The 24130-nt window shown below is 47.6% G+C and overlaps 1 protein-coding gene across 2 annotated transcripts in view; it reads right to left on the reverse strand.

The window, feature by feature from the left end:
- The window catches only part of NOC3L (NOC3 like DNA replication regulator), a 221075-nt gene that overhangs the window by 45066 nt on the left and 151879 nt on the right, over window positions 1-24130 (reverse strand). For both annotated transcript variants that reach the window (XM_063961653.1, XM_063961651.1), the window contains exon 15: window positions 4273-4336. In XM_063961653.1, coding sequence (XP_063817723.1) covers window positions 4273-4336 — 64 coding nt within the window. The remainder of the gene's footprint in view (window positions 1-4272; window positions 4337-24130) is intronic.

Genomic DNA, 24130 nt, shown 5'->3' on the forward strand with positions numbered 1-24130 from the left:
CGAAAACAGGACCCAGTTGGATATCCAGAAGGGACGGCCCCTGCACAATCGATGGTCCTGGAGCCACCAGTGCAGCGACAGACGGACCTCCGGAGTCAATGAGATCATGTGAGACCTGATCTGGTGAGGTAGGCCGTCCCACTTGGCTAGAATCAGCCTCTGGAGAGGGCGAGAATGGAATTGAGCATACTCCACCATGTCGAATGCTGACACCATGAGGCCCAGCACCTGCATTGCCGAATGCACCGACACTTGCGGACGAGAAAGGAAGCAACGAATCCTGTCCTGAAGCTTCAGGACTTTCTCCTGGGACAAGAACAACCGCTGGTTGTGAGTGTCCAATAGCGCTCCCAGGTGCACCATGCTCTGAGCAGGGACCAGGGAGGATTTCTTCCAGTTGATGAGCCACCCATGGGCTTGTAGAAACCGGACAGTCATATCCAGATGACGTAGGAGAAGTTCTGGGGAATTTGCCAGGATCAACAAGTCGTCCAAATACGGCAGTATCCTGACCCCTTGACGGCAGAGTACCACCGTCATCACTGCCATAACTTTGGTGAAGACTCGCGGAGCCGTTGTTAAACCAAAAGGTAACGCCCGAAACTGGTAATGGAGGTTGCCAATAGCAAACCTCAGGTATTGCTGATGTGACACTGCTATAGGAATATGCAGGTACGCATCCTGTATGTGCAGGGAGACCATATAATCCCCAGGTTCCAAGGCCAGAACTATAGAGCGAAGAGTTTCCATACGGAACTTGGAAACTTTCACAAACCTGTTCAATGCCTTGAGATTGAGAATGGGCCGAGAGGACCCATTCGGTTTCGGGACTAGAAACAGTGGAGAATAATAACCCCGGCCCCTCTGAGCAAGAGGCACCTGTACTACAACTCCTGTATCCAGGAGGGTCTGTACCACAGAATATAGAGTGTTTGCCTTTGTCTGTTCCAACGGGACGTCTGTCAGGCAAAATCGATGAGGACGACGGTTTTTTAAGGCAATGGCGTAACTTCGAGTGACAACTTCCCGTACCCAGGCATCTGAAGTGGTCTTCAACCATTCCTGGGTATACCCTAGAAGCCGGCCCCCCACCCTGGTTTCCCCCAGGGGGGAGGCCCGCCCCGTCATGCAGCAGGCTTATCCGTCTTGGAAGCTGGCTAACGGGCAGCCCAGGCTCTTTTGGGCTTCGGCTTACCAGGGTTGGAAGTGCGGGTCTGCTTGTTGTACGCCTGACCTTTTGCTTTACCTGAAGGACGAAAGGGGCGAAAGGAAGTACCTTTAGCCTTCGACACAGAAGGAGCGGTACTTGGCAGACAGGCAGTTTTAGCAGTAGCCAAGTCAGCCACTATCTTATTTAAGTCCTCCCCAGACAGAATATCTCCCTTGAAAGGGAGTACCTCCAGGGTTTTTCTAGAGTCCAGATCCACAAACCAGGATCTTAGCCACAATATCCGGCGAGCCAGGACTGATGTAGTAGAGGCCTTGGCTGCTAGAATACCGGCATCAGAAGCTGCCTCTTTAATATAGTGAGAAGCTGTGACAATATATGACAAGCATTGTCTAGCATGGTCAGAAGAGATTTCAGTTTCCAACTCTAGGGCCCATGCTTCAATAGCCACTGCAGCCCATGTTGCTGCAATAGTGGGCCTTTGTGCAGCACCCGTGAGGGTGTAAATCGCTTTCAGACAACCCTCCACACGTTTATCCGTAGGCTCTTTTAGAGACGTGACGGTAGTGACAGGTAGAGCTGAGGAAACCACCATCCTAGCCACATGCGAGTCTACTGGAGGAGGCGTTTCCCAATTTTTAGACAGCTCTGGCGCGAGGGGATAGCGAGCCAGCATCTTCTTTTGAGGCACAAACTTCTTTCCCGGGTTTTCCCAGGGTTCCTGACGTATATCCACTAGGTGGTGAGAGTGAGGTAAAACTTGTTTAATCACCTTCTGACGCTTGAACCTATCTGGTTTCTTAGGAGGGACGGATGGCTCGGGATCATCCGTAATCTGTAGAATCAACTTAATAGCCTCCAAAAGATCAGGAACATCCACATGTGAACTACCCTCCCCATCAGCAGTATCTGTGTCAGAATCTGTGGGGTCAGTGTAACCGCCATCTTTATCAGACGAGGTGTCAGTGACAGCAGTGGATTGTGAGGAGGTAAGAGCCCGCTTAGAGGACCCCTTGGTCTTAGGCGAGCGAGGGTCAGACTTTTTAGTAGTCAAGGACTGGTTCAACTTCTTCAATTGAGCAGACAAGTTATCCGTCCACGGCGGGTTAGCTGCGGGGACCACATACGGTTGAACCGGCATAGGAGGTGTTAGTTTATTAACTAGCGTATTTAGAAGCGTGGAGAAAGTAGCCCACAGTGGGTCATTATGGGCCCCCGTTGCCACAGTCCCACTGGGGGGCAAGGAGCCCCCAGAACCAGAGCCCGCAGCTGCTATAGTCTCCTCATAGGGATCTGTGGCTTCAGCAACACCGGCAGTGTGTTCAGCCCCAGAACCGTTACCTTCAGAAGCAGACATGATATAACTTGCAATATCAGGTAACACAGTCCAATTGTCAGCAGCACAATACCTCTTGCCTAAACCCCTGCGCAGTGTTCCAAACACTGACAGGGAGTGAGGGAGAGACAGATATGCAGCTCCAGGGCGGGAACATTTGCTGGAAATGGCACCCTGGGGCTGGGGGAGGGGCTCCAGGTCTAAGCCTTATCCCCTATGCTGGCAAAACCACCTGGTACTGCGGGCTACACACAAAAAAGTTAAGAGAAAACCTGACCTGCACCCATGCCCTGGTGATCTAGTGGGATCGCCTGTACTGCCAGTGTCCACCGCCAGCGCGCGCGGCCCGCCGTCCACACCGGATCACGATACAGCACGGGTCCCGCGAGCAGGACCCACTCACCACCTTCCGAACCACGGCCACGCGATCCCGGAGAGCCCCAGTCGTGTGTGCCTGACCAGAAGAAAACCGGAGCCTCCTGCTCTAGTTACCCAGCAACCAGGGCGCGGGAGTGTACAGCGCCGCTGGGGAGAGATGGAGCTGCAGCAGTGAATGTGACTAGACATGTACACACTGCTGCAGCCCTTGAAGTCTTCACCTTTCTTCTCAAAAAAGCTCTTCTTAGGGCTGCCCAGAGCAGCTCCTCTGTTATGTGCCTGCTATCTGCGGCACCAACTACAAAACTGAGCTCCTGTGCAGGGAGGCGGGGTTATAGAGGAGGCGGCGCTATGAATCTTGAGAACAGTCAAAGCTTTTGAGCCTGTTGGTGCCTCGGATCAAGATCCTACTCTACACCCCTATGTCTTTCCTTGTGGAGCCCAGTGTACCCCGCAGCAGAAAAAATAACAAATATTAGCCCCTACCTGTCAGCTGTCCTCCTCCCTGTCCCTCAGTGGCGGGGGTTGTTCATAGTGGAGTGCTGCGAATACCGAGCAGCGGGCGGTCGGGCAGGTGTGGATGTGGGTGGGCAAGAAAAGCTGTGTATGCAGGCGGGAACTGGAAGATGTGTATGCAGGCGGGTGGGCTAGCTGGGTGGTGAGACGCAGCGGCCGTGACCTATGCTATCACATCGGCGCGTCTTCAAGGCATAGGTCACGGCCGGAGCTGCTCTGGCTCCGCGGCACACTTTGCAACTGGTCGCGGCACACTGGTTGAAAAAGCCTGCTCTATGGGGATATTCAATTGCCCAAGAGATTTTCAAAAACCTTGCGCCGCAGAGATTTTCCTGCAGACACAAGGTTTTCAATATTCAATTTGGTGAGGTTTTTTTCCCACCACGGCGCAAAGTTGTTGTTGTTTTTTGTGCAGCTTCTGAGCATGTCCAATTTTCCTATAATTGGTATTTTAAAGAAATATTTTCAGGACCTGCTCCAGAAGCCCTTGGACACCCCCCTAATCACTAATTAAGCAATTGGAATTTTCCAATAAGCTTAATTAGTCCATAGTTACTTATTTTCTGCAGCGCTGTCCTCCATCGCCGCCACCCCAGCATGCTATACTGTAGTCTTCCTCCATCTTCTTCCTGAGCACCCAGGACTCTAATAAGTGTGTGTGCTGCCTGTGTCAGTGCTTGCGGGGGGTGCTGCCGATGCCTGTGCCAGAGTGGGGAAGGGGCGTGTGAGGGGAATGCTACGGACTTTCGAATATAGCCAATTTTACCCAGGTCTCTGGGCTAAAGTGGGAGGAGCACATCAGTATAATCTCTTCCACAGGAGAGCATACAGCTTTAAGAAGCACTACATACAATTCTGTCATTGGGTATCTTACCTTGCCCAGAAAGTATATTGAACGCTGTCTGAACACAGTGCAGGCTCTCTCTGTAGCTGAGATCCTGAAGGAAAGCCACAGACAATTCATTATATTACGCCCTAACAAGACAAAGGGGCATGCTGAACTGTACGCTGCATGCATCTTAGGATGTGCTCAGCATTATATTATTGGCAGGGTTGTAAGACTCCTTCAGGTTGTACTGAAATTGTGAACACACTTTTGCTATTGCTGAGCACTTTGGCATTTGCCAAAGTCCACCCTGACCCCATCACAGCAATGATTTATTCATGTTCTGTCCTCAATTTATAAAATCAATTTAACAATCTTAAACACAGCTCGGCCTTTAGAGTCTAATCCGACACTTTCTCACTGCCATCCAGCAGGTTAATACAATGTCAATACATTGGTCTCCCCAGCTACACAACAGGCAGCAGAAATCTGTTCTATCAGAAACAGTTTATTTTCTACATGGCAAAGCCAATTTCTAAAGGATCTAGTGACACTTCTACATGAGTGGGGACACGTGAGGCATTTGGGGTTTAGTGGAAGCATTTTGTGGCAAGTTTGATGTCAGATATATTATTTATTTTGTGTGTGTGGGGTTACTAAGGCATAATTACATTTTAATTACTGTTGTGAAGTGTAATGTGTGGCCATATTGCAGGTTAGAGGGCTGCCATCTGCTGGCTGCCCGTCACTGATTAGACAATGTCAGTGAATAAAGAGGACACACTGTTTCTATATACAGTACATGTGACATCTACAAAATGACAAACTGCGGGAATGTAGCACTGCAATGTGGCTGGCAATGGTTACATATCGGTCTAGTATAAGGCTGGAGATCAGAGGTCATCAGTGCAATAGAAGGCTGCCTTAGGGGAGAGGGACACAAAGGTGGGAATTCAATTGAGGGTGGGAAATTTTTAAAAATTCTGTGGTGCTGGGTTTATTCCGCAATCACAGAAATTCCTATTCAATTAGAGGAGAGAAAATGAGACACTTATTTCTATAGAAATAACTGCAGTCGGGATGCCTCAATCAATCACATGCATCCTGCCACTCACTGCATGAATATTGGCGTTTACAAACGCTGTATGCATGAACATTTCAGTAAAGGACAGCTCTTGCGGCAAGAGCTGTTCTCTGCAGTGTGGGGACTTCCAAGTTTATTATCTTGGGAGTCCGTCTGTGCATTGGTCTACGGGGGTGTTTCTGAGGGTTCCAACTGGATCCCACTCAGTGGAGAAATGCAAAAGAAGCCCATAGGCTTTTATAGGGCATTGCCCACAGCATCCAAACCAAGCTTGGTTTGTATGTGGTGAGTGGCCAAACCTCCGGTAACTGCATTTTCAGAGGTTTGGCCGCATTTTATAGCTTGATGTATCCCGCCTTGTATCTTTTATCACACACCACCAAGGCATGCCTGATTTTCCGTAAAAACTTTATTTTTAGGAAAAATTACCGGGACTTGCTCTGGAACCCTCACGCAGTGTTGAATTCCCCTCAAAGAGCACAATTAGATGCTAAATCTTCATATTCCCACCCAAGGACTATTATTAGAACTAATTATTAGATGCAGAGCTCTAAGCTTGATGTGCAGCAGAACACAGTAATGGTTATGTATCACATACTCTGTTATACATTGTTTGAAATCACATTGAAGGGAAAATAAGAGTTATGGTTAAACTTAGCTTTGTTAACGGTTTGTCTTCGAGGTCCATAATATCTAAAGGGATGACCTTGAGTATGATGGTGGGCAACAGGTACAGGGCACCAAACAGTTAAGCTTTTTTTTTCTCCCAAGATGCACTGGTCTCTCCCCCTCCCCCCCCCTTCCCCCAAACCCCCACAGCCCAGGCTCTTCAGTTTTATTTAAAAAGCTCAAAGCAGGAGCTGGAGAGGAGAGAAGGAAGAATGGTGCACACATGAAACACACACTCACAACAGGAGACGGGAACTGGTGACCGAGAAGAGTAACCCATGAAAGCTAGGTGAGTCATGGTGGGTGCCCTGTGGATCCTATGGACCTCGAAGAAAAAGTTAACGAAGTTAAGTTTTCCCATAACGCTTACTTTTTTCTTCAGGGTCCATAGGCATCCAAAAGGAATGACCTTGAGATGTCCCAAAGCAGTTGAAATAGGGAGGGGATGCTCCTAAGCGGAGAGGCGAACGTTGCGTCCAAAGAGCCATCTTGAGAGGCAAACGTATCAAAGGCATAGAACCTAAGAAACGTGTGGACAGAAGACCATGTGGCTGTTTTGCATACTTGTTCAGCAGACATGCCACGACGGGCTTTCCACGAAGGTCCCACAGTGCAAGTAGAGTGAGTAGAGACCATATCTGGTACAGGGAGGTCAGACTGCGTGAAGGCCTGTGAAATAGTCATGCAAAGCCATCTGGCCAGAGTCTGTTCGTTAAGCAGGCCAGCCCTGCTTGTGGAATCCATAGGAGGACTAAGCGTGAATTTGTTTTTCGGATGGAAGTAGTATAGTCCACGTAGATTCAAAAAGCATGGACTACATCCAAAGTGGCCTCCTCTACAGAGATGTCTGGAGATCGGAAGGTTGGAACTATTATTTGCTTGTTTAGATGGAAGCTGGATACCACTTTGGAAGGCAACCGCGTTTGGTCTGCAGGACTACTCTATCATGATGAAAGATCAGAAACGGCAAGGAATTGCTCCCATGTCTGACACCCTGCTGAGGCTATGGCCAAAACAAAGAGTCTTTGCAGTTAACCATTTGAGGTCAACAGAATTCAGAGGTTCAAACGGAGACTGCTACAAGGCACAGAGAACTATAGACAAATCCCATGGTGTTACCGGTGGCACAAAGGGAGATTGAATCCTCAGTATTCCCTGGAGGAAGGTAGGAACATCCTGCAGCGGAGCAATCCGCTTGTGACACCAGAGGATCATAGTGACGTTGAGCACACCACTGGAAGAAAGTATGCCACACTCTGTATTAGATACGGGCCGAAGCAGGCATCCAGGCCCTGAGCATCGTCTGCACAACAGAACGGGATAAACCTTTAAGATCTTAAGAGGGATGACCCAAAAATCACGCCTTCAAAGACAGGCAGGCCAAGTACAGATGCAGACAGGGACTTTGAGACAAATGTTCTGGTCGTAGAGGGAGTGGAAAGGTAATGTCTATGGATAGACTGTGGAGAGCGCCCAATAGTGTGCAAAGCTGGGGCTAGCAAAAACAGAGATTGATGGGGACAGAAGCTTGGCGCACTGGGTATATTCCAAAAAGGAAACGTGTAACTAATTATAGAAACCGGTATTGTGTATTAAATATTGAGTAACCAATTAAAGTTCTAAATGAACACTTACATTTGGAAATAAATTATAAATTGAGCCGGTGGTGCTCCCAGGGTTTGTGAAAATATAACTATAAAGACAAGGAGAAGAAAATACAACTCTCTATGTTGGGGCACTCTTAATTGAACCTAAAACTTAACTTTTATTAGGACTTCAAAAATGACTCACATAGACAAAACAACATATAACATAGATAATGTATAAATCTTATATGATACACTCTCTCCTATATAAATTTCAAGGTTTTGTTTATAGTCTAAAACAAAGGATACTGTAAGACAAAATAGTGGTCTATATAGATAAAATATCCATTGGTTACATTTTATCCTTCAATATGTCACTAAATACACAACACAGTAACAAGGTGCAATTTATTGGAGCCCCAAATAAATTCTCTCCAGTTTACTGTTGTTTTTGTTCTTGATTTTCAAACGGCAACATTTGTTACATTTGTCCACTTATTACATAAGTATCATTTAGCAAGAAGTACTTGTTAGTGGGAATAACCCAGTCAGTTACCTAAACCAAAGAGTATACAGTTGGAAGGAAGAGGGGTAACAAAATGGTTGGTTCTATATCGGGGGATCCGGACTGAAAGTCGACAGTAACTAGGTCGACAATGTCTAGGTCGACCACTATTGGGCGACAGTAACTAGGTCGACAGGGTCTTTAGGTCGACATGTTCTAGGTCGACAGGTCAAAAGGTCGACATGAGTTTTTCACAATTTTTTTCTTTTTTTGAACCTTTTCATACTTAACGATCCACGTGGACTACGATTGGAACGGTAATCTGTGCCGAGCGAATCGGTAGCGGAGCGAAGGCGAGCCATGCGAGGGGACGCGGTGCACTAATTGGGGTTCCCGGTCACTCTACGAAGAAAACGACACCAAAATAACATTAAAAACTCATGTCGACCTTTTGACCTGTCGACCTAGAACATGTCAACCTAGACACCCTGTCGACCTAGTTACTGTCGACCAATAGTGGTCGACCTAGACATTGTCGACCTAGTTACTGTCGACTTTCAATACCACACCCCTATATCGGAGTGGGAGAAGGGACCTTGTGACGTACCTAGGGGAGGAGACACGTCACCAGGGGGAGGAGCTACGGCCGAACAGGGTACCCGAAAAAGTACAATCGCGGGCTCGCTTCGCTCGCCACGCTTCGGGCTCGGTGGCTCGCTCCGCTTCGCTCGCCACCTAATTACTAAAGGTAATAGTTGGTGGCGGGGATAGTAGAGCAACTGTCCCGTTGGCCTAGCTCCTCCCCCTTGTGTCGTGGCTCCTCCCCCTGATGGAAAAGGTCCCTTAGGCCACTTGGATCTAGCCTCAACCGTAACAAAATGTGCCCAGTTTCTGCTTTTGCTGATCTGCCATTAGGCATCAATTCCGCAATGAGAGAACAGCGTTTGGCACATCTGAATTCCCCAAGACCTGGATCTGCTTTCAACTTTCCATATATCCTTTGGTAAACCAGAGTTAATGAGAGTACAGGGGAGAGGTCCCTAATAGGAGTCCCTAATGAGAATTATTTTTCAATTTAATGCCCAACTAACAATTTTTATAAAAACAAACAGTTTAACCATTATCAAAATCACTGTTGGTCAAAGAAAATTATTTTATTTCTGAGGTGTAAAGTGTATGTACAAAGGTAGGTACCCCTTAATTGAAGATACTAGAAGGAAGTTTCACAAGGAGGTGGCATCAGTGATTTCTACTGTCAGCAATCATATCAAGGGACATCGAATTGCTAATGAGAGAACCATAAGATGCTTCACAAGGAGGTGGCATCAGTGATTTCTACTGTCAGCAATCATATCAAGTGACATCGAATTGCTAATGAGCCCCAAGCTGGGGCTACTAAGATCATGATGCCACCTTCTTGCTTAAAGTTGAGAAGCACCCTGGGAAAGAGGAATTCCGTAGGGAAGAGGTACGCCAGATGGAAGGTCCATTTGGCTGCCAGTGCATCCACAAAAGCTGCGTTGGGGTATTTCATCCTGGACCCATACAGGGGAATCTTGCAGTTGTGCCGGAAGGCCATGAGGTTCACCTCTGGTAGACTCCATTTGTCCACCACAAGCTGGAAGACGTCTGGATGCAAAGACCATTCTCTGGTATGTACATCCTGACAAGTGAGGAAGTCTGCCTCCCAGTTGAGAATCCCCGGGATGAAGACTACGGAGATTGCCTGGAGATGGAGTTCTGTCCTTTGGAGAATATGTTCACTTTTGTCATTGCTGAGACACTGAGAGTGCCTCCCTGATGACTGAGATAAGCCACTGCCGTGGCGTTGTCTCACTGGAGTTGGACCGGACAATCCTGAAGATTGTTTTTGGTCAGAATGAGGACTCTGTAGACAGCCCGAAGCTCCAGAACGTTCACTGGCTTGCGTCCATGGTGAGAAGAACCCAAAATCAGAGATCCAGAATGGCCGACCCTTGTTCAGGTGGAAGGTCTGCAACCACCACGAGAGGGATGTCCAAACGGTTGGAGAGGATCATTTGTTGGGATTTTCTCTGCGTGGGGTGTCCGTTCCACCTGGATAGGATCAGTCATTGTGTGGGCCTGGAGTGGAACTGAGCGTATTCCACCATGTTAAAGGTGGAAGCCATGGATCCCAATGTCTGCATTGCTGTGTGAATGGACAGCCTGCGACTGTGGAGCAATCTGCACACCCGCAATCTTGTCCCTAGGGACGAAAATCCTCTGTATATGAGCATCTAGAAGAGCTCCCTGATGTACCATCCTCTGAGAGAAGACTTTTGCCAGTTGATTAGCCAACCGTGCTTCTGCAGGAAGACTATGGTAATTTGAAGATGGCTGCTGAGGACCTCCGGAGAGTGTGCCAGAATCAGCAAGTCGTCCAGATAAGGGAGTATTCTGATCCCCTAATGAAGCTGAGCCGCCATGACTGCAACGAGTTTGGTAAACCCCATCAGGGCCATAGAAAGTACAAAAGGCAGAGCCTGAAATTGGAAATGCTGCTGCAGGACAGCAAACCAAAAGGTATTGCTGATGAGTGGGTGCTATAGGTAAGCATCCTGGATGTCCAGAGAAACCATACAGTCCCCAGGCTGCATAGCCAGTATAATGGAATGGAGGGTTTCCATATGAAACCTGGGCACTCTAAGATATTTGTTCAGTAACTTGAGGTTGGATCGAAAGGACCCACTGGGTTTCTAGACTAAAAAGACATTGAGGAAAAGCCCTTGACGCCTTGTGATGTTGGAACCGGAAAAATCTCGTTGATTGTAGTAAGAAGCGAATAGCCGTCCACAGAGCCTGAGCTTTGATGAGTTCTGCGGGAGGGGAGGCATTTGTTATGCCGCCTGTCAATATCCCGGTGCTCACCATACTGATGCTGGCATACCGACAGCTATTCTTCCTCTTGGGGTGTCCACGACACTCCAGGAGGGAGAAAAGAGTGGCGAGCGCAGCAAGCCCTCAAGGGTCTCTTTTGCGCTCACCCCGCTGCCTGCATGACAGCGGTCGGGATCCCGGTGCCGGTATGCTGGGCGCCGGGATCCCAAGCGCCGGCATAACATACTACACCCCTGCGGGAGGGCTTGTGTGAAAGTACTGTTGGGGAGGTCGTCTCATGAAAGAGTGCATTCCCGTGAGAGACCACTTCCTGCACCCAGGCATCTGTTGTGATCTAACTCAAATAGTGTGTGAACTGAAGTCGGCCTCCACCCTGGGATCTCCCGTCCCGTCAGGCTGGGGTTTTCTCCTCAGGCTTGGTAGCTGGGCATCTGGTAGCCCTGGCTTCCTTGGTTTTGGGTTTAGAAGCCTCGGTGGATTGTGAAAGTCTAGGAAAGGCTTGCCCTCTGGCCTTGCTCTGAGAGCAAAAGGACCGAAAGGAGGAAGTCCTAGGCCAGGAAGAGGAAGCTGAGGGCAGGAAAGCTGTTTTAGCTTAGGCTGCAAAAGTAGTGACAATCTTGTCCAGCTCAGTTCCAAAAGGAATTTCCCCAGAATAAGGGAGTGCCTCGAGGGCTTTCTTGGAATTCTGCGGGCCCCCACTGACTAAACCAAAGCTTTGGAGGTTAGGAGGGCAGCATCCAGAGCTTCTTCTCCAATATACAAGGCAGCATCCCTGATGTTGGCGATAAAGGACAGTTGTTCCCGTGAAGCATCTGAGGGGAGGCTGTTCTCCAAGGAATCCACCCAGCTCTCAATAGCCTTGGCCACCCAGGCAGTAGCCGGAAGAGAAATCGCTCCAATCAGTGAATATATTTATTTGAGACACACATCCACCTGCCTATCCGTAATCTCCTTGAGAGAGGATGCAGTAGGTATAGGTAAGGTAGAGCTTTTACCAAACGTGCGACGTGTGAATACACTGCTCGTGGTATTTCCCACTTAGTACAATATTCTGCTGGAAGTGGATATAAAGATGTCCGCAGTTTGGGAGCATTGAACTTTTTACTGGGAGTTTTCCATGCGTCAACCATGACCTCTGTAAAGTGATCTGAGTGTGAGAATTCAGCCAGCTCTACCTTTTGACATTTGCAAAGGGGATACTTAGCCTTAGGAGCTGGTTCCTCATTTTCCAATTGGAGAGTAAATGTAACAGCTCTTACTAAAGCAGCCATGTTAAATTTAGACTGCAAAAAATCCGCCCCTGAGGGGGGAGTCAGCCTCTGAAAGGACAGTATTCTCTGCTTCACCAAAGGATTCATCAGAATCAGACAGCGACGTAGACCATGAGGATGGCACAGCACACTTAGTAGTAGTAGTAGGCAAGGGTCCCTGGCCCTGCAACATATGGTGAAATGCAGCACAAGAAGCAGCCAACATACAGAGGCAGAGAACATATCCATCTATGGGGAAGGGACTGGCGTGACTGGTATAGCCTGATGTACCTGTTGAGGTACCTGGTGTGGCACACCCTTAAGGCTGTTTCACACACACACACACAGTTTTTGTCCGGGCGGCAAAAAGACGGACAAAAGTCGTCCATTTTTTCACCGGCAGGCAAAGCCTTTCACATACAACGGCTTTCAGCCGTGCTTACTGCTGTGCGCAGCAGAAGAAAATAGCCGTTGTGTATGAAAGCTTCCATTCAAGCACAGTCTACACTGCCTACAAGGACGGCACGGCAGCCGGACTATTCAGTGGATAGTGGATAGATCCGATTGCAATCGGGCAGCCGGGCCGGGGCCGTGCTGTGTGAAAGCCCCCAATGGCAACAATACTTCATCAAAAAACACACACGGGGAAAAAACCAACCTGTGTGTGTGAAACAGCACAGCTATTGCCGGAGCTGCAATGCAGTCTGCAATCTTAGCCAGCAACTGAGAAAAATAGGCTTTTGTGCTGGAATTGGAGGGGCTGACTGACTGGCAGGTGCAAGAGGCACACTGACCACTGCTGAGCAGGTCCTGCAGGACACTAAAGTAGGCCAGTTTAGGCCAGAGCCTGTTTAGTTCCCTTGCTTTGCTTGACATAGCTGCAGGGAGGTACAACACAAGGCAGTAAGCAGTGCGCAACAGCACTAATATACAGGAATATGTATGTGACAATATAGCACCACAAGTTCAGGGAACTGTGAAGCACAGAAAACCCAATACGCACCAGTATTCAAAGGGTTACAGTAAGAAAGCAGTGGAAAGATATAATCTGACAGAAAGAAAAGTTAAACAGCAGAGGTAGCATAAGTCACATACAATACAGAATCATTAATAAAACTGCAATGGGCAGTATGAGTAACTATTCAACCGCGGTGGCTGGTAGGAAATAGACGTTATGGGAAGAACTTACCGTTGATAACGTAATTTCTCTTATGTCCACAGGTATCCACAGGATAACATTGGGATATGCCGGAGCGACAGCGGAAATGGCACCAAACGGTCACAAGTTTTCTGGCCTCCTAGGATGCATCGGGGCTTCACCATATAATCCCGCCCACTGACTCAGTCAAATCAGTTCTTTCCACAGCGATTAGGCAGGAGCATCAGGTAGAAACCTATTTAGGCGATAAGAACACACATGCACACCCTTCCATACAAGAGGGAAGAGGTTTAGTGATTGTCAAGATCCTCAAATCAGGTGCGTCAGGGTGGGACCCCTGTGGATACCTGTGGACATAAGAGAAATTACGTTATCAACGGTAAGTTCTTACCATAACGTCTATTTCTCTGGCTGGGTCCACAGGTTATCCACAGGATAACATTGGGATTTCCAAAGCCAGTTTTAGTGGTGGGGATGCTCCTGATTACACAGGAGGACCTTTTCGCCCGAAGTCTGCGTCATGAGAGGCAAAAGTATCCAAGGCATAATGTCTAATGAATGTGTTTATGGAAGACCATGTGGGTGCCTTACAAATCTGTTCTGTTGAAGCACCCTGTTGTGCTGCCCATGAAGGACCTACCTTACGTGTAGAGTGAGCAGAGACATTAGCCGGAGTAGGGAGATCTGCATTAGAATATGCTTCTGATATTACCATTGGGAGCCATCTTGCCAGCGTCTGTTTACTAGCAGGCCATCCTCTTATATGAAATCCGTAGAGGATGAAGAGAGAATCCGTTTTTCTGATGGCACTAGTACGATCTATGTAGATTCTTAATGCTCGGACTACGTCCAGCGACGCTTCTCCCGCAGAAAGTCCCGATACCTGAAAAGCTGGGACTACAATCTCTTCATTAAGGTGAAACTTTGAAACCACCTTCGGAAGATAACCAGATCTAGTTCTGAGAACTGCTCTGTCTGGAAAAAAACTTAGGAAAGGAGACTTACACGATAACGCTCCTAAATCTTACACGCTTCTGGCTGACGCCATTGCCAGTAGAAAAAATAAGATTTTACTTACCGATAAATCTATTTCTCGTAGTCCGTAGTGGATGCTGGGACTCCGTAAGGACCATGGGGAATAGCGGCTCCGCAGGAGACAGGGCACAAAATAAAAGCTTGAGATATCAGGTGGTGTGCACTGGCTCCTCCCCCTATGACCCTCCTCCAAGCCAGTTAGGATACTGTGCCCGGACGAGCGTACATAATAAGGAAGGATATTGAATCCCGGGTAAGACTCATACCAGCCACACCAATCACACCGTACAACTCGTGATCTGAACCAGTTAACAGTATGATAAATTTAAAGGAGCCTCTGAAAGGATGGCTCAACAATAATAACCCGAATTTTTTGTAACAATAACTATATACAAGTATTGCAGACAATCCGCACTAGGGATGGGCGCCCAGCATCCACTACGGACTACGAGAAATAGATTTATCGGTAAGTAAAATCTTATTTTCTCTAACGTCCTAAGTGGATGCTGGGACTCCGTAAGGACCATGGGGATTATACCAAAGCTCCCAAATGGGCGGGAGAGTGCGGATGACTCTGCAGCACCGAATGAGAGAACTCCAGGTCCTCCTCAGCCAGGGTATCAAATTTGTAGAATTTAGCAAACGTGTTTGCCCCTGACCAAGTAGCTGCTCGGCAAAGTTGTAAAGCCGAGACCCCTCGGGCAGCCGCCCAAGATGAGCCCACTTTCCTTGTGAAATGGGCTTTTACTGATTTTGGCTGTGGCAATCCTGCCACGGAATGTGCAAGCTGAATTGTACTACAAATCCAACGAGCAATCGTCTGCTTTGAAACAGGAGCACCCAGCTTGTTGGGTGCATACAGGATAAACAGCGAGTCAGTTTTCCTGACTCCAGCCGTCCTGGAAACATATATTTTCAAGGCCCTGACAACGTCCAGCAACTTAGAGTCCTCTAAGTCCCTAGTAGCCGCAGGTACCACAATAGGTTGGTTCATGTGAAATGCAGAAACCACCTTAGGTAGAAATTGAGGACGAGTCCTCAATTCCGCCCTGTCAGAATGAAAATTTAGGTAAGGGCTTTTACATGATAAAGCCGCCAATTCTGACACACGCCTAGCTGAAGCCAAGGCCAACAGCATCGACACCTTCCACGTGAGATATTTTAAATCTACCGTAGACAATGGTTCAAACCAGTGTGATTTTAGAAATCTCAACACAACATTGAGATCCCAAGGTGCCACTGGAGGCACAAAAGGAGGCTGTATGTGCAGCACCCCTTTCACAAATGTCTGAACTTCAGGTACTGAAGCCAGTTCTTTCTGGAAGAATATCGACAGGGCCGAAATTTGAACCTTAATGGACCCTAATTTTAGGCCCATAGACAGTCCTGTTTGCAGGAAATGCAAGAAACGACCCAGTTGAAATTCCTGTGTAGGGGCCTTCTTGGCCTCACACCACGCAACATATTTACGCCAAATGCGGTGATAATGTTTTGCGGTTACTTCCTTTCTGGCTTTTACCAGAGTAGGGATGACTTCTTCTGGAATGCCCTTGTCCTTCAGGATCCGGCGTTCAACCGCCATGCCGTCAAACGCAGCCGCGGTAAGTCTTGGAACAGACAAGGCCCCTGCAGTAGCAGGTCCTGTCTTAGAGGTAGAGGCCACGGTTCGTCCGTGAGCATCTCTTGAAGTTCCGGGTACCAAGACCTTCTTGGCCAATCCGGAACCACGAGTATAGTTCTTACTCCTCTCCTTCTTATGATTCTCAATACTTTCGGTATGAGGGGCAGAGGAGGGAATACATACACTGACTGGTACACCCACGGCGTTACCAGAGCGTCCACTGCTATTGCCTGAGGGTCCCTTGACCTGGCGCAATATCTGTCCAGTTTTTTGTTTAGACGTGACGCCATCATGTCCACCTTTGGTCTTTCCCAACGGTTTACAATTTGGTGGAAGACTTCTGGGTGAAGTCCCCACTCTCCCGGGTGAAGGTCGTGTCTGCTGAGGAAGTCTGCTTCCCAGTTGTCCACTCCCGGAATGAACACTGCTGACAGTGCTATCACATGATTTTCCGCCCAGCGAAGAATCCTTGCAGTTTCTGCCATTGCCCTCCTGCTTCTCGTGCCACCCTGTCTGTTTATGTGGGCGACTGACGTGATGTTGTCCGACTGGATCAACACCGCCTGACCCTGAAGCAGAGGTTTTGCTTGAATTAAGGCATTGTAAATGGCCCTTAGTTCTAGAATGTTTATATGAAGAGATGTTTCTATGCTTGACCACAAGCCCTGGAAATTCCTTCCCTGTGCGACTGCTCCCCAGCCTCTCAGGCTGGCATCCGTGGTTACCAGGATCCAATCCTGAATGCCAAATCTGCGGCCCTCTAGTAGATGAGCCCTCTGAAGCCACCACAGGAGAGACACCCTTGTCCTTGGCGACAGGGTTATCCGTTGATGCATCTGAAGATGCGATCCGGACCATTTTCCCAGTAGATCCCACTGAAAAGTTCTTGCATGGAATCTTCCGAATGGAATCGCTTCGTAAGAAGCCACCATTTTTCCCAGGACCCTTGTGCACTGATGCACTGAGACCTGTCCTGGTTTTAGGAGGTTCCTGACTAGCTCGGATAACTCCCTGGCCTTCTCCTCCGGGAGAAACACCTTCTTCTGGACTGTGTCCAGAATCATTCCTAAGAACAGTAGACGTGTCGTTGGAATCAGCTGCGATTTTGGAATATTTAGAATCCATCCGTGCTGACTTAGCACTACCTGAGATAGTGCCACTCCGACTTCTAACTGTTCCTTGGTTCTTGCCCTTATCAGGAGATCGTCCAAGTAAGGGATAATTAAGATGCCTTTTCTTCGTAGAAGAATCATCATTTCGGCCATTACCTTGGTAAAGACCCGAGGCGCCGTGGACAATCCAAACGGCAGCGTCTGAAACTGATAATGACAGTTTTGTACTACAAACCTGAGGTACCCTTGGTGAGAAGGATATATTGGGACGTGGAGATAAGCATCCTTGATGTCCAGCGACACCATATAGTCCCCCTCTTCCAGGTTCGCTATCACCGCTCTGAGTGACTCCATCTTGAATTTGAACCTTTTTATGTAAGTGTTCAAAGATTTTAGATTTAATATTGGTCTCACCGAGCCGTCCGGCTTCGGTACCACAAATAGTGTGGAATAATACCCCTTCCCCTGTTGTAAGAGGGGTACCTTGATTATCACCTGCTGGGAGTACAGCTTGTGAATGGCTTCCAGAACTGCCTCCCTGTCGGAGGGAGACTTTGGTAAAGCAGACTTCAGGAACCGATGAGGAGGAAACGCCTCGAATTCCAGTTTGTACCCCTGTGATACTACCTGTAGAATCCAGGGATCCACTTGCGAGTGAGCCCACTGCGCGTTGAAATACTTGAGACGGGCCCCCACCGTGTCTGAGTCTGCTTGTAAAGCCCCAGCGTCATGCTGAAGACTTGGCAGAAGCAGGGGAGGGCTTCTGCTCCTGGGAAGCGGCTGCATGGTGCTGCCTTTTTCCTCTTCCTCTGCCCTTGGGCAGAAAAGAGTGACCTTTTGCTCGCTTGTACTTATGGGAACGAAAGGACTGAGTTTGAAAAGACTGTGTCTTTTTCTGTTGATGTGAAGTAACCTGGGGTAAAAAGGTGGATTTTCCAGCCGTTGCCGTGGCCACCAGGTCTGTTAGACCAGCCCCAAATAACTCCTCCCCCTTATACGGCAATACTTCCATGTGCCGTTTGGAATCTGCGTCCCCTGACCACTGTCTGGTCCATAATGCTCTTCTGGCAGAGATGGACATTGCGCTTACTCTTGATGCCAGGGTACAAATATCCCTCTGCGCATCACGCATATATAGCAATGCATCCTTTAAATGTTCTATAGTTAACAGAATATTGTCCCTATCCAGGGTATCAATATTCTCAGTCAGGGAATCCGCCCATGCGACTCCAGCACTGCACATCCAGGCTGATGCGATTGCTGGTCGCAGTATAACACCAGCATGTGTGTATATACTTTTCAGGATATTTTCCAGCCTCCTATCAGCTGGTTCTTTGAGGGTGGCCGTATCAGGGGACGGTAACGCTACTTGTTTAGATAAACGTGTGAGCGCCTTATCTACCCTAGGGGGTGTTTCCCACCGTGCCCTAACCTCTGGCGGGAAAGGGTATAGTGCTAATAACTTATTAGAAATTAGCTGTTTTTTATCGGGGGAAACCCACGCTTTATCACACACCTCATTTATTTCCTCAGACTCAGGAAAAACTATTGGCAGTTTTTTCACACCCCACATAATACCCGCCTTTGAGGTATTTGTAGTGTCAGAAAGGTTCAATGCCTCTTTCATTGCCGTGATCATGTAACGTGTGGCCCTACTGGACATTACGTTTGTCTCGTCACCGTCGACACTAGATTCAGTATCTGTATCTGGATCCGTGTCGACCCACTGAGGTAGCGGCCGTTTTAGGGCCCCTGAGGGTGTCTGAGACGCCTGAACAGGCACTAATTGATTTGCCGGCTTTCTCATGTCGTCAACAGTTTTTTGTAAATTGCTGACATTATCACTTAATTGCTTAAACACAATCATCCAGTCAGGTGTCGACTCCCTAGGGGGTGACATCACTAACACAGGCAACTGCTCCGCCTCCACCTCATTTTCCTCCTCATACATGTCGACACACGCGTACCGACACACAGCACACACACCGGGAATGCTCTGATAGAGGACAGGACCCCACTTAGCCCTTTGGAGAGACAGAGGGAGAGTCTGCCAGCACACACCCAGCGCTATATATATACAGGGATAACCTTATATAAGTGTTAATCCCTTATAGCTGCTGTTAATCTAGTTATTTGCTGCCAAAATGCCCCCCCTTCTCTTTTTTACCCTGAATCAGATGCAGTACTGCAGGGGAGAATCAGGGAGCCGTCCTTCCAGCGGAGCTGTGAGGGAATAATGGCGCCAGTGTGCTGAGGAGATAGGCCCCGCCCCTTCACGACGTCCTTAACTCCCGCTTTTTTGTGTAAAATGGCAGGGGAAAAAATACATCCATATAGCCCTGGAGCTATATGTGATGTATTCCTTTTGCCAGCTAAGGTATATGTGTGTTATATTGCGTCTCAGGGCGCTCCCCCCCAGCGCCCTGCACCCTCAGTGACCGGAGTGTGAAGTGTGCTGAGAGCAATGGCGCACAGCTGCGGTGCTGTGCGCTACCTTAGTCTTGAAGACAGGATGTCTTCTGCCGCCGCTTTCACCGGACCTTCGTCTCTTCTGGCTCTGTAAGGGGGACGGCGGCGCGGCTCCGGTGACCCATCCAGGCTGAACCTGTGATCGTCCCTCTGGAGCTAACGTCCAGTAGCCTAAGAAGCCCAATCCACTCTGCACTCAGGTGAGTTCGCTTCTTCTCCCCTTAGTCCCACGATGCAGTGAGCCTGTTGCCAGCAGGACTCACTGAAAATAAAAAAAACCTAACTAAACTTTTATTCTAAGCAGCTCTGGAGAGCTACCTAGTTTGCACCCTTCTCGGCCGGGCACAAAAATCTAACTGGCTTGGAGGAGGGTCATAGGGGGAGGAGCCAGTGCACACCACCTGATATCTCAAGCTTTTATTTTGTGCCCTGTCTCCTGCGGAGCCGCTATTCCCCATGGTCCTTACGGAGTCCCAGCATCCACTTAGGACGTTAGAGAAAGTACTTTAGCCGTTAACCATTTAAGATCTGCTCTCTTAAGTGGTTCAAACGGAGGTCACTGGAGGAATTTAAGAACTAAATTCAAATCCTAGGGAGCTGCAGGAGGAACAAATGGAGGTTGAATATGTACAACTCCCTGAAAGAAAGTACGTACATCCTGTAAATCAGCAATCTTTCACTGAAACCATACAGTTAATGCTGATACTTGAACTCTCAAGGAGGCTACTTTCAAACCTTTATCCAATCCTGCTTGAAGGAAATCCAAAATCCTGGATACTTTAAAAGATCTTGGATTCAAACTTTTTTCAGTACACCAATGAATATAGGCTTGCCATATTCTATGATACACATGAGCTGAAGAAGGCTTTCTTGCTCGAAGCATAGTTTGGATTACTTGTTTTGAAAACCCTCTAGCTTCTAAGATAGAGGTTTCAACAGCCACGCCGTCAAAGACAGACGATCCAGATGACTATGACAACAAGGACCCTGCATTAGCAGATCTGGACATTGAGGGAGCAGTATCGGTGCTTCCACGGACATTCTCAGTAGATCTGTGTACCAATGCCTTCTTGGCCAAGCTGGAGCTATTAGAATTATTGCTCCCTTTGCTTGCTTTATTTTTCTCACTACTCTGGGTAACAGAGATATTGGAGGGAACAGATACGCCAGATGAAATTTCCATTCTACTGACAGTGCGTCTACAAGGACCGCTCCGGGATCCTTTGTTCTCGATCCGTACCTCGGAACTTTGTTGTTTAGACGAGACGCCATGAGATCTATCTCTGGTAGACCCCATCTGTTCACTATTGTCTGAAACACTTCTGGGTGTAATGCCCATTCGGTTTCCTGAATGGTGTGTCAACTGAGAAAATCCGCTTCCCAGTTCAGTACACCTGGGACAAACACTGCTGACAATGCTGGGAGATGGAGTTCTGCCCATCTTAGAATGAGAGTTACTTCCTCCAACAATCTTTTGCTGTGAGTTCCTCCTTGATGATTGTCTCATTGTCTGAGCGAATCTGGACCGGTCTTCCTTGCAGACTGTCCTTTGCCTGAACTAGAGCCATATAAATGGCCCTTATTTCCAACAGATTTATTGGCAGGCGACTTTCCCTTATGGACCATTTTCCCTGGAACCAAAGGCTTCCGAGTACCGCACCCCAGCCTTGCAGACTGGCATCTGTTGTAAGGACTTGCCATTCTTTTATTTAAAAGGGTCTTCCCTTGTTTAAATGGTCTGTCTGTAGCCACCACGCTAGAGACCTTCCTTTTTACGTTTACTGGAAACTTTATCATCTGCTTTTTTATCGTCTGATGATTTCCATTCCATTTGGTCAGAATAAGGTGCTGTAATGGTCTGGAGTGGAATTGTGCATATTCCACCATGTCGAAGGTTGATACCATCAGACCCAACAGTCGCATTGCTGCATGGACTGACATTGTCTGGGTGTGCAACGCTTCCTGAGTCATGACCTGCACCTTGACTATCTTTTTCTCTGGTAAGAAAACTTTCTGTAGACCTGAATCCAATATGGCCCCCAAATGAACCATCCGCTGTGACGGATTCAGAAACGACTTTTCCCAATTTATGAGCCTCCCGTGTCTCTGTAAACAAACTATTGTCTGTTGAAGATGGCTCAAAAGTAACTCCTGCGAATGTGCTAGGATTAACAGGTCGTCGAGGTATGGGAATATTCTTATCCCCTGCTTGCGGAGACAAGCTGCCATAACCACCATAATTTTGGTAAACACCCTGGGTGCTGTTGCTAGCCCGAAGGGCAAGGCTTGGAACTGAAAATGTTCCTGGAGGATGGCAAACCTGAGGTAACACTGATGAGACCGTGCTATAGGCACATGTAGGTAAGCATCCTGTACATCCAGAGATACCATGTAATCTCCCGGTCCCATAGCCAACATTATGGAGCGTAATGTCTCCATGTGGAACCTTGGGATCCAAATGTATTTCTTTAACATTTTCAGATTGAGATTGGTCGAAATGACCCATTTGGCTTCTGGATTAGAAATAGATTGGAGTAAAACACCTGTCCCCTTTGTGATGGAGGTACTGGGACAATCACACCTGACTGCAGTAATTTTTGGACTGCTTCTTGCAGGGCATTGGCCTTCAACTCTATACGAGACGGGCTGGTGCAAAAAAATCTTTGAGGAGGCTGCCTCCTGAATAAGAACCCATACCCCTGAGATACCACCTTCTGCACCCAAGCATCTGTTGTTGACTGTTGCCATATGTGTGCAAAATGAAGGAGTCTGCCCCCAACCCTGGAATTCTCCATGCGGAGGCACGTCTCTTCAGGCTGATGGTTTCTGCTCAGGCTTGGAAGCTGGCTTTCTATTAGCCCATTGCTTCCTACCCCTGGCCGATCTATTGGACTGGGGTTGCTTAGACTCCTCTTTAGCTTTCGCTTTGCCTTGCCATCGAAATGTCCGAAACTTTGAACCCTTGGTCTTAGGGTTAAAACTAGCCGGAAATCTGACCTTCTTTGATTCAGCTTCCGATTCTAGAATATCAGACAATTTTTTTCCAAACAATATATTACCAATGAAAGGCAATTATTCCAATTCTTTCTTGGATTCCGCATCTGCTTTCCAGGTACGTAGCCAAACTGCTCTACGAGCGGCTACTGTCAAGGCTGAAGCTTTAGAAGCAATTGTACCCATATCAATTGCTGCTTCTTCCAAATATTGGGCGGCTTGTCTTAAACAGATCAAATGATACTCTTGATCCCTATTAGGAAAGAAGCCATTCTCTAGTTCCTCTATCCATTCGCCCATTGCCTTTGCTATCCAGGCTGAAGCCATAGCAGGTCTTACCACTGCTCCTGAGAGACAAAATATATTTTTCAAGAAGCTATCTACCCTTCTGTCTGTGACATCATTTAGTGAGGTAGATGACAGTAGTAAAGCAGATTTATGCACAAGTCGCAGTACATGTGCATCTACTTTTGGAGGAACTTCTCTTTTCGAACAATCCGCAGCTGGAAATGGATAATAAGAATCCCATCTTTTCGGAATCTTATACTTTTTACTGGGCGTCGCCCAAGATTCTTCCATCATTTCCGTCAGCTCATCTGACGCTGGGAATTCAATTTTAACTGTCTTTGTTCGTTTAAACACAGGTGCTTTAGATTTTGACACTGTTTTGGCTGGCTCTTCCAAAGAGAGACAGCCTTCATAGCATCAATAAGTTCAGCTATATCCTCTGAACTAAAACTCTGCGACTGATCATCATACGGAGTATTTGAATATACTGTATCATCATCTGTTGTATCATCATGTGTAGTTTGCCACAAAGACGCATCTATCTTAGTCTTACCTGTCCCTTGGTTACTTGTAGAGGCTACTGGAACCAAGCCGTAGGGAGGGAGCTGCATGTATGGGTTAATAGTGTAACCTAACCCCTGGGATGGTGCTGCCGGAGTTCACCTGTCCGCTATTGAAGACAAAGTCTTTGCGAACATATTCCATGGTGGCTCTACTGGTTGTTGAACCAAATCCTGTTTTTTACTTTGCTGAAAAGCAAAACAGTTTGCACACAACCCCTCATAAGTGACCAACTGGCCTATACCAATTAACCCTGTTTTACAAGATAAACATGTTAGGGATGTAGGAGTGCCTGATGAATTCTCCTCGTCACTTTTGCCGCTCACAGACATGGTAATAATCTGCTAATGACTACACAATATGTGACTGAAAATCACCTATATATGGATATATAGAAATGAGATCAATCTGACCACAACCGTGCACCTGAATTGAGGGTCAGAACAGGACTGACGACATAAAAAAGTCAGCACACATACTAGCAGTCAGTCACATGTTAAGGCATTAAACATTGTCATATGAGAATACAACCCACATAACAACTTACAAGTAAGTAGGAAAATTGTACTTTTTACTTTTTAACTGTTTTTTTTCAAACATAACATGCAGAAACAACAGTAATAATAGGATTTTAATACCTACCGGTAAATCCTTTTCTCCTAGACCGTAGAGGATGCTGGGGACTCCAAAAGGACCAAAGGTATAGACGGAATC

The sequence above is a fragment of the Pseudophryne corroboree genome, chromosome 3 (genome assembly GCF_028390025.1).
Source record: "Pseudophryne corroboree isolate aPseCor3 chromosome 3, aPseCor3.hap2, whole genome shotgun sequence".
Classification (NCBI taxonomy): Eukaryota; Metazoa; Chordata; class Amphibia; order Anura; family Myobatrachidae; genus Pseudophryne; species Pseudophryne corroboree.